Raw genomic sequence first — 12,179 nt, forward strand, 5'->3', positions numbered from 1 at the left:
TGGCTTCAGCGTTATACAAGATAAAATGACACGTCTTCCCTTACCTATTTGTTTTAGGAAAGAGCTTTTTGTAGTTTGTGTTATACTGTAAAATATATTAATAGCTTCATCAAAACATAAATTAAAAAATGTTATTAACAAAAGTGTTTTTATTGAAAATCCTAATAAGAATATTTCATGCCTACGTCTAATAAAAGCGACACAATGAATACATTCCGAGTAGAAATATGGGAAATTCCAGGCGTAATATTGACAGTAGAGTGTATAGTATAATATTACCCTAAACGTAACTTTAGTCCTACGTATTAGTAGTGAGTGAAATTATTTGTTAAAGGGCGTAATATTGACAGTAGAGTGTATAATATAATATTACTGTAAATGTAACTTTGGTCCTACGTATTAGTAGTGAGTGAAATTATTTGTTAAAGGGCGTAATATTGACAGTAGAGTGTATAATATAATATTACTGTAAATGTAACTTTGGTCCTACGTATTAGTAGTGAGTGAAATTATTTGTTAAAGGGCGTAATATTGACAGTAGAGTGTATAATATAATATTACTGTAAATGTAATTTTAGTCCTACGTATTAGTAGTGAGTGAAATTATTTGTTAAAGGGCGTAACATTGACAGTAGAGTGTATAATATAATATTACCGTAAACGTAACTATGCTACTATATCAGTAATGAGTGAATGAGTGAAACTAAAATGGTTTCAAAACTGATACATTAGAGTATCGAAACGTTTAAACAGGCATGATTTGAATAATAAAATGATTATAAATATTATGTTTATTACTAGCATGTTCCAAACATATTACACTATACTGGATAATTTTATGTTTTTACCTGTTACGATATTTAATACAAAGAACATATGAACCACATCGATAAAGTTAATGTTTAGGAAGTAAAGAAATTTCATTTTTATCGTTACTCGAATTATGCAAGTTTATTTAGCTTTGACATATTTTTAGATGTGCATGTCTTTCAATCTACGTTAGGCCTCATACATAAACATATTTTGACTTGATGTAGTTACGCAGAAGTCAGTTTGGTTTGTTTTGAATTTCGTGCAAAGCTGCACGAGGGCTATCTGAGCTAGCCGTCCTTAATTTGACAGTGTAAGACTAGAGGGAAGGCAGCTAGTCATCACCACCCACCGCCAACTCTTGGGCTACCCTTTTACCAACGAATAGTGGGATTGACCGTCACATTATAACGACCCCACGGCTAAAGGGGGCGAGCATGTTTAGTGTGACAGAAATTAGAACCCTCGACCCTCAGACGACGAGTCGAGTGCCTTAACTACCTGGCCATGTTGAGTCCGCAGAAGTCGATTACGTTATATTGAAATTATTTTCGAGCCTCATCACATTTTCAAATTCCATGTCATAATGTCCGGTCTTGCCACATCTAACGACCGTACATCCTGACAATATCCCTGCACTGTAGTTTCCATTGCAAAAGGCTCCGTCGTAGCTCTGTGCTGTCTAGTAATGCACGTCACTACTCCCTAAGTTTTCAGAATCAATCTGGTGCACTAGGACAACGATTTCCGATCGAACAGAAATACGTAAAGTCTGCGTCCGGCGACCTGACCTCGTATAGCATTGCATTCTTCCAGCAGTATATGGTGGAAGCAGTTTGTGTACACGTGACTTATGTCGCTTTTCCAGGTGGAGGTTCTTCTTAATTACCTTGTGTACTGTTATTTAAGGTACAGGATGGATTTGGCTACTGACCTCTATGTTCGTGGATTTTGAAGCTGCTATGAAAAACCACTTTTTGATTGCTACAGCTGTGATAAAACTTATTGCAAGTCTCTTTGTGGACGGTTCTCCTTTCCTAAGTTTATTCAAGTTCCTTTGTTTTCCAGTTCCACTAAGTACAAGGAACGTCACCATCTTGGTAAATCAAAATCTCCGACGTGAATAAAGTCTTTATGATCTGAGTGTATGAATATTTTGCATCTAAAAGGCCCTTCTCACGTTCGATCAATCATCTGTAGCGTCAGACTATCTAAGTACCGACAAATAATGCCAAAATAAAGTTATGATACATGTCATCGCATCACGACTTTATACCGACTTCTCATGACTCGCTGGCTTGTACATTCATAAACGTTTTGACCTAAATGCACTCCGTTCTTTGGAGCTTTATGTTAACTAGACAGAAAGTTGGAATTTATATCTTTGTCTTACCACAACTGGTAGTATTTACGTGTAATTAATTCCAAGTATAAACGATGTTTTTACACGTTCTAATGTGTTTTTTTTAAAAACTCCATCAGGATATACACACTTGTATTTCAACGTAAGTAAATGTTGTTCCGTCCTCACCGAGAAAAAGTAACAAATTACACTGATCATCCGGAGTGTTCTAATTTCCTGCAAATAATACCTCCGCCAATGTTACCTCTGTTCTATCCGTCATAGATATGACGTGTCTCACGCTAATGTAAGAACCAATCCTGACTGTTTAATTCCAGTAATCCAGATTAATAACGACATGCATTACCTCCATCATAATAGCTTCACTTAGATTGATCCACTTTATAATAAAACTATAAAGGAATCTAAGAATAGTGCCAAAAATGTCATATTGTGAACATAATCTCTCAACACAACTTATATCGAAACATTATCTAAGTCGAACAATATATATTAAATTTATAGTTTTAGTTTAATTTGGTATTCAGACTTAATGACTGCCTGATTGGCCTATCTATTTTATAATTATTTATTAAGAAAAACTTCAGCATTTAGGACCATATGTGAACGTATTTGTTTAATAACTCTGCTGAGGAAAAAATCTTTCCTGGATATTCTGTATGGGAAGGGTGTATGTGAGCGCGCTTTCTTATAGCAAAGTCACATCGGCCTATGTGCTGAGTCTACCGAGGGAAATAAAACCCCTCATTTTAGCGTTGTAGGTCCGTAGAGATACCGCTGTATCAGCGGAGGACGTAGAGTAAAAGGAAAAAAATCCCATAGTGATATCGAACATTATGCATGCACATCGCTATAAAATGTACACTATTCATTTGTTTGTTTGTTTTGAATTTCGCACAAAGCTACTCGAGAGCTATCTGTGCTAGCCGTCCCTAATTTAGCAGTGTATTGTTTGTTTGTTTGTTTTGGAATTTCGCACAAAGCTACTCGAGGGCTATCTGTGCTAGCCGTCCCTAATTTAGCAGTGTAAGACTAGAGGGAAGGCAGCTAGTCATCACCACCCACCGCCAACTCTTGGGCTACTCTTTTACCAACGAATAGTGGGATTGACTGTCACATTATAACGCTCCCCACGGCTGAAAGGGCGAGCATGTTTGGCGCGACGGGGATGCAAACTCGCGAACCCTCAGATTACGAGTCGCACGTCATAACATGCTTGGTCATGCCGGGCCCATTTGTTTGGAGTCTTGAAGTCAGTTTAGAACGTGTTCCATCTTGTTTTTGTATTCCAGTACAGAGATGTATGGAAATCAATAGATGATATAGTACTGGAGTCTATCCCTAGTACATAACATTTATATCTCTCTGTTTTATGTTTTATGTATCTTGTAAATAGGTTACTAAATAATTCAATACACTTAAAATTAAAAGCTATTTATGTTGAAAATACCACACATTTGGCCTAAAATCCAATCCAATCCAGATTATAGTAATAAAAGGCCAGACGTGAGTAGACAGACACCCATATCTGAAATAACAGATTCTTCTGAAACCATACATACAACTGGTAAACCATGTGTGGATTAATACTTTTGCCTTATACAGGACAATAACGTTTGCATATTGTATGGATGAATTCAGCAATCTTGGGTTGAAGGAATACTTTCTATTCTTGGCATAAAATCTGTGTTACGGTGTCCTGGAGCATGGATTTACTAGGAAATTTTCACTGGAATCGGCCGGGGATAGCCCACTTATTCTCTGAAGGTTACATGTCATATGACTGGTCAGGCGATGCAGAGTGGTGATACCCATCTCAGAGGTGTCTATTTACTCATGTCAAGTCCCCAAATGTATTTAAATTTATGACCTTTTAGTTTCGTTTTTGCTTGATATACACACTTAACTTGATCAATGGTATTTTACTTTCAAAATGGGGAATTTCTTGTCAAGTACGGCATGAGTATGACAGAAATCCTAAATATTAAATGAATTGGCCAATGATGAGGTTAGTTCACAGAATGAATTGGCCAATGATGAGGTTAGTTCACAGAATGAATTGGCCAATGATGAGGTTAGTTCACAGAATGAATTGGCCAATGATGAGGTTAGTCCACAGTATAAAGGTTTAAATTCATTGAAATATACTACTATTTATATTACAAGGCAGTGGCTTCAAGGTTACAAAATAATATATTAACCAAGACGCTGGACAATAATGTAAAAAGTAAGATCTATAGTAACCATGAGTCTAGACAATAGTTTAAAATGTATGAATCACTATAGCAACCATGACTCTAGACAATGATGTAACAAGTAAGATCTATAGTAACCATGAGTCTAGACAATAGTTTAAAATGTATGGATCACTATAGCAACCATGACTTTAGACAATAATGTAAAAAGTACCAAACACTATAACATCAATAACAAAGGAAAATGTCCTAGACAGTGTGAAACATTAAAACAATGGTCTAAAACGTATAGAACATTATAACAACTATAATAGTAAACAACAGGCTTAAAACTGCATAACATTGTGACAGTTATGACCTGAGACAGTGGAATATGTCAATAATGACACTAAAATTACGTATAATGAATAATAAACATGATAGCAATAACAGCTCCAGCTAGAGGCCTAAAGAGTACAGAACATTATACCAACCATGACACTAGGAGATGATTTGAAACAAATGTAACATTATACCAACCATGACACTAGATGATGGCTGGAATCAAACAGAACATTATACCAATCATGGCACTAGACAATGCCCTGAAGCAAACGGAACACTCTACCAACTATAGCACTAGACGATTACATTAAATAAATGGAACTTTGTACCAACAATGGCACTAGACAATAGCCTAAAGTAAATGGAACATTATAGGAACTTTTGGCTCCAGAATATAAAGTATACAGAATATTATAGTAACCATAGCATCAAACAATAGCCTTAATTATACAAAACATTATAGCAACTGAAACACTGGGAAAATTATCGTAAAGGATACGAACATAGTGAGAATTATAACATAAGAGAAAACTTGATAAGGACTTTAGTCCTGATAGCGAAACACAACTTGTTGCACTAACCTTTAAAGCATTTTGTTTCAACTTCCACGAACATAAGAAACCCATGAACACCTTACTAAAATAAGTAGATTCATGTTCTATAAGATGCACTGTAGTAACGCTCTCATCTGTGAAGTAATATAATTAATTATACCGTGAAAATAACATCCGTGTTGCTGCTCTAACATGTACTGATATGTAGCTACAACCTTGGGTTATTGCACTGGTTGCCATCTAGTGGAGTGTATGCAAATGAAACTGGTAAATGCCGGTGCGCCTATCAGACCGTTCGATGTCTATTTCCAGATTGTGTCACAGAATAGTAGTTATTTGTTCGTATGTTCATGTACGTTTTACCCTTTTCATTAAAAAAAAAAAATTCTCATTGCGTTACACACAACCAGTTCACTTTTTGATCTCGCTATACGTACTACTGTTTTTATACGGTAGCAATAAGTAACTCTTAGTTTAAGTGTATTGAACGTATTGAATCGACAGTAAACCTATTAACCCTCAGAACGAATAAAGTAATATTTCGTAACTGAATTAACATCAATGTACAAATATTTATGTCAGAGTAAAAAAAATAAATAAACACCCATCTATATCACGTCTGTAAATAACATGTTCATCTGAGTCCAGGTTTGAAAGAATGTGATATCTGTGTTAACGTATGTCAGTCAAGAGTTATGTTTGTTATCTGCTATGCGATCTCCATCGTCGTGTAAGACTAAGTTACTACGATAAGGTTATGTTAGATTTCTTATCTGTTCTACGAAACTAATATAACAACTACCTTATCCCAAAATGCTTGAAAACTACCCTTGAAAAGGATATTTGTATTTCACGTGAAAACGCGGAGACTTGTTTGTGTTGAAATTAATATTGCGCGTGAAAATGCTGAAACAAATACTGTATTACTTGTGTTCGAGTTAATAGTGCATGCGAATAAAAAAAAAGACAAACTATGTTCTCACGTGCAACGTGAGTTAAACCCAAAGAACATATTGTTTGTTTCAGTGTTTTCACCTGAAAATATTAATCACTTAAAAACACGGAAATTAACAATACGTTTTCATTGGTTTAACTTACGTTGCACGTGAGAACGCTTGAACATATACTGTCATATTCAGGATAATATTGCACAATTAAATGCAATAAGAGATTTTGTCGAGCACTAAATTGCGTACGACAAAGTGTTTAAAATAACCGGAACAAACTGCGCACATTTCCTAAATGTGTATTCATTCATTAAGCTTTTCCGAAATTTAAGAAGCTCGTGCTGATACCTTCATTTATATTTATGTTTAATTATATTCATATATAGTTAGTAAGATTATTTACGACCTGGCATGGCCATGTGGTTAAGGCACTCGACTCGTAATCTGACGGTCGCGGGTTCGAATCCCCGTCATACCAAACTTGCTTGTCCCCTCTCAGCCATAGGGGCGTTATAATGTGACGGTCGATCCCACTATGAGTTGATAAAAGAGTAACCAAAGAGTTGGCAGTGGGTGGTGATGACACTCTGCTAGTCTTACACTACTAAATTAGGGACAGCTAGCGCAGATAGCCCTCCTGTAGCTTTGCGCAAAATTCAAAACAAACAAACCAAACCAAGATGGTTTACAAAAATTAAACAAATTTGTGCATTCTACGAAACCGAATGCTGTTTCTTCCCAGTAATACTTTTATATATAATTTGAAAACATTTTGCAATGTGGTATGAGGCATAACTCTAAAGAACCTAAGTCAAAAAGTTTGTTTCTGCTTCCCATTGATAGGCAGACTTACCAAATCTCTTTAGTTTTTAAGATCAGCGACACATTATAGGTTCTGTGAATAGAATTCTCTCACCGTGTTTTCAAATATGCAACGATATAATCAATGTTTTGGCAATCGATCAGCTAAATCGAACAGCAAATGTGACACAGAAACGTACAAAGAAAGATATTATAATTTACTGTAAAACAAATAATAGTAAGAAATAAGACGCAATGATAAAAACTACTTATAATAACGGTTATTAGGGTTAACACAGATAGAAAGAAGGTGAGAAAAAATAGTTCTTGGTCATAACTGTAACATATACTGGTAAATACAAAGGATCAGAAAAACAAAAAATCACAGAGAGGAAGCGTGAGAGGTAGAAAAGATATCGTGACCTTTAACTTATATATATATATATATATGTGTGTGTGTGTGTGTGTGTGTGTGTGTGTAGAGAGAGCATCTCTTTCTCTCAGTAGGTAGAAACTAACAAGTCTTTTCCTGACCTCTATACACGCACACATCGGTTCAAGTAACTTATAAATACATTCACTAACTTGTAAATACATTCACTAACTTGTAAGTACATTCACTAACTTGTAAATACATTCACTAACTTGTAAGTACATTCACTAACTTTTTAAATACATTCACTAACTTTATAAATACATTCACTAACTTGTAAGTACATTCACTAACTTGTAAATACATTCACTAACTTGTAAGTACATTCACTAACTTTTTAAATACATTCACTAACTTTATAAATACATTCACTAACTTGTAAGTACATTCACTAACTTGTAAATACATTCACTAACTTGTAAGTACATTCACTAACTTTATAAATACATTCACTAACTCTCCACTTTATCATTTACTTCATCTATTCTTCTTAAATGCTTTAAAATTGTACGTTTTTATCATTAACAGGTTTGTCTCTATATTGTGCTCTATGTGAACATCTAATCCGTGTGCCGCAACTCCTAATCTGATCTTTAACGTTAAAGTTACAATCTTTTTGTCCCCAACAATTTTCTCCCATTTTTGTGTTCTATGTGAACATCTAATCTGTGTGCCGTAATTTCTATGTTAATCCTTAAGTTTCTGTCTCTTATGTGTCGTCGTATGAACGATCGTAAAGGTAAAGCAGTAGTTTTTTTGTTTTTTTGTTTTAATGAAAAATATTTTCGTTTCCAGTCCGTAGAGTTAACAAGTAGCATAATTAAAATATTGTGAGCAAATTCCGACTATTTGTCAATTTATGTTATTATTTATTTGATTTTTTAGTGCAAACCTACAAAAATTGCGCTTTGTCCACCGCGAGGTATCGAACCCTGGATTTTGGTTTTGTAATTCAGTAAACGTACCGCTGACCGCCAGGGCTTAACTTATACAAGAACTTTCTTGCTGTCATTAAACCTAAAATGAATATATAGATGATATTTTATTAGTACATATTTTGGCCGCATATGTGTCAATGTTTTGCTCTCTAGTACTTATTTTTACTTACTTGTATTCTTACTCGCACGAGACAACTCGCTCCCTAACCTGTTGCGTGTAACGCAACCTGCTGAGGGTTTGTGAAATAAAAAATGACAAATGGAATAAATATAAGACGAAAAAGGCAAATCTGTATTAAAAATGTCGCTCAGTGCGGCCTACCTGGCAGTTGTGCAGTCTCTGTAGAGAATGTCGAAGTTTTTACAGGACAATAGCTTGCAGCGGTTCACGCCGGGCTGAATGGCTCCCAGTCCCCGCAAGATTCTGACCTGCTCCACGTTACACACGATGGGGGTGATGTCCAGCCGCTTCAGTTTGGTGTACACTGTGTGCAGTCCTCCGACCAGGTGTTTCAGGAACAGTTCAAAAGCCTGTGGTAGACACAGCAAGTATTCGTCATTCGCTCGGAATGCGGCCACTTTGGCACCGCGGTAATCGATCAGACGACACTCGTGGGCCGAGTCTGCAGGGATCCCCGGCGGAGAACCTGTGTGTACTGGGCGATCTGGCCGACCACCATTACCTCCACCGTACCCATAGTTGCCCGGCATAAGGGACCAAGGCATTCCTGTAACGGTTACACCAGCCGAAGTGTGAGCGATGTCGAGCCCTGACTTCATTCCTGCACCTACCATACCAGCCACCGTTGAAGCAAGAGAAGCGGGTGTAAACTGACGAAGGGCCAGATCTGGGAGCAGGTTGCAGCCAGGTGGGCTTGTCGGGGACGGGCTAGAGCCTGACCCCTGACCAGGTGAAGCGACTCCGTTCAGGTGACCTGGGACGTGAGGGTCACCGGATATGAGAGTGTGAGTTTGTGCTGAAGGAGTGGTGGAAGAGTGACCAGCACGAGGACTCGCTCTTTCTGAGCTGACACATGCAGTTCCTGGACTCATGCTACACTCCGAAGGTTTAAGCTTGGCTTCAGGTAAGGAGGCAGTTCCAGTGCTGGCTGTAACTTCCATTTCAGTTCTACTCTACATTAATGGCGCGCTTAACATACCTTAGTCACAAGAGTGGCTTGTGCATTCAGTCCATCGTACTTTCTCAGTGCACGCAAGGACACCTCACGAGCTCCAGTCTCGATATGCTCGTGCCCCGCCACTCACAGCCTTCAAACGTCAAAGCCTGTGGCTCCCAACGCAACTGATTCGCCGCGCGAATTAGCGATTAAGCGTCAAGACAGAGCCTAAAGTTGTAGCAACTAGATGGACTATTACTTGAAGTGTAGCTTTCCTCGACACTAGCGCGAGCTTGCCAACGCCTCTCTGTGCCGGGGGCGCTCTCCCACAGTTGACGACCAATGCGCGTGCTTGTTTAGAATATAGGAAAGAAATCTGCCTGTCACACATCTGGATTTATATAGACACATATTTAGGTTTTAAGTAGGTGGTACTGTTGCATGCAACCGTAGCATGAGCTACAAAGCGATTTCATTTTCTGTTACACTTCAGGAACTGTTGCACTACTAGGTAACGTTCGATTTAATTCAAAACATTAATGCTGGAGTTAGAGCGCGAAAAGCTCGTAAAATTGACTAACATCTAATAGAAGAATGCCAGTATGGCATATTTTACCCTAGCCCATAACAGATTATATTTCTGAAATAGTCTTAATGTGTAAAACATTTAATTTCCTGTAGATCACGATGTAGTCGCCCTCTATTGTAATATTCCGTATAAAATACTGATAACTCCATTCACGTGATACAAGTTTCTAAAGTTTGATTAATTAATAATCGAATTCCTAACCTAATAAAATAAGCATGTAAGTGTTTATAAAAAAAAATTTGTGGTTAAAATTTTGAAAAGACGTTAAAATTGTGACCAATTCTGTCATTTATATTAACCACAAAGAAGCATAGCTAGTTTATACTTTCGTTTTGTTTATGAAAGACAATAAATCGAACCATCGAGTAATATTCGTCAACTTGTATCAACAACCATGTTGAAGAATACAGTACATTTATAACTATTCTACACATGTTTTGGGGTAATGGTCTTTCTTCTCCGCACACACTTATATATATACATACGTGAGTGAAACTTTTGTTAGTGAATAATTATTTGTGTGGTGTGTTCCATTTTTTTAAGTGGATAACCAATAAAAACGCTGACCGTGTCACTAACATCAAGTGTCCAGAATGGCTAGGTAGGTTAAGGCGTTCGCCTCGTAATTTGTGGGTCGCGAGTTCGAATCTCCATCGCCAAAAACAGGTCGCCCTTTCAGCCGTGGGGGCGTTATAATGGACGGTCAATCCCACTATTCGTTGGTAAAAGAGTAGCCCATGAGTTGGTGGTGGGTGGTAATGACTAGCTGCCTTCCCTCTAGTCTTACACTGCTAAATTAAAGACGGCTAGCGCAGATAGCCCTCGTGTAGCTTTGCGCGAAATTCCAAAACGAACTAACATCAAATGTCAAAATACTTTCACCCTCCTTCTCTGCGCCCGTTGATTTTTTTTTATTGTATTGGCCTTTTTTATATTTACATTTTTATATTTCCCTATTACGTGTATTGTAATCGCACATTCGTTTTTAATGTAACTTGATGCTAAAAAAAAAATCTATTGTACGTCGATGAAATAAAAATATTGCGTTAGGTGTATTCAGTCAAACTTAACGTTATTAACACAGTTTAAGCAGCTCGCAGGTGGGTGTCAGTTTCTTATCCACTATAAAAGCGCGTGTACTTCATAACCACTCCAAACGTACTTTAAATCTGTCAGAAAGATTGGATTTCCTCCATGTGAACAACTGACTTTTTTTTTTGCATGCTAAACGCTCTTTATCGAAGTACAGCTAAAAGAAGGATTCAAGAAGTGTGGGGGGAAGGGGAAAGTAATATTTTATCTTCAGCAGCCTTTAGATTGGCCATGCTGGCAGCTGCTATAGGGACCACAGCTGGCCATAAGGCATACGTGTGCGTCGCTGATAACTTCGAGGGTATATTTACCCTGCAGAAATCGCTCCGTTTTCACTAATCATTATTGACTTTTCTCTACTCTACCTCAGTTATTCATCAAACGCCTCGTTCTCTTTACGCACACGAGTGTATGTAGATAGTTCCAAGTATAACAAAATGTCATCTTACACACTAGGCCGAAACAGCACCGCTGGTTTTCAAGAACTGTTTGTATTAGGCCAGATCCGATTTCCGGAACAAGTTAAATCAATAAGCCGGATGACGTAAGCGGAAACCGAATAGTTGACTCAAACCGAAGACTCATCCTATTCTGATGATGTACTAAAAAAAAAAAAAAAGTTTCGATTGTGATAAGGTTATGCTGGAATAGTAGTGCACTGTCAGATACAATCAAATGAAAACTGTCATTGACCATTGTATGCAGACATGAACATTTCTATAATCTGTAACAATACTTTAAACTGAACCATAAACGTAAAATTCAGTAATCATAGACACTGGTTAGTGTCACCATACTGATCATGTATTTAATTAAGCCTAACACAGTGGTGTTAGGATGTTACATATACTGTCCACTTCTACAAGTTTTAACCTGGTAAAGCTAAGATGCTACATATACTGTCCATTTCTATAAGTTCTAATCTGGCAGTGTTAGAATACTACATATACTGTCCACTTCTACAAGTTCTAATCTGGTAGTGTTAGAATACTACATATACTGTCCACTTCTACAA

General features: G+C 37.2%; 1 protein-coding gene across 3 annotated transcripts in view; it reads right to left on the minus strand.

Annotated features, from left to right (window-relative positions):
* The window catches only part of LOC143247504 (dachshund homolog 1-like), a 109,757-nt gene extending 99,913 nt beyond the window's left edge, over positions 1–9,844 (minus strand). For 2 of the 3 annotated variants that reach the window (XM_076495743.1, XM_076495741.1), the window contains exon 1: positions 8,688–9,844. In XM_076495743.1, coding sequence (XP_076351858.1) covers positions 8,688–9,487 — 800 coding nt within the window. In that variant the 5' untranslated portion in view covers positions 9,488–9,844. The remainder of the gene's footprint in view (positions 1–8,687) is intronic. The other variant, XM_076495742.1, reaches the window with a different exon arrangement.
* Positions 9,845–12,179: the final 2,335 nt, after the last annotated feature.

This window comes from Tachypleus tridentatus, chromosome 3 (assembly GCF_004210375.1).
Source record: "Tachypleus tridentatus isolate NWPU-2018 chromosome 3, ASM421037v1, whole genome shotgun sequence".
Lineage (NCBI taxonomy): Eukaryota > Metazoa > Arthropoda > Merostomata > Xiphosura > Limulidae > Tachypleus > Tachypleus tridentatus.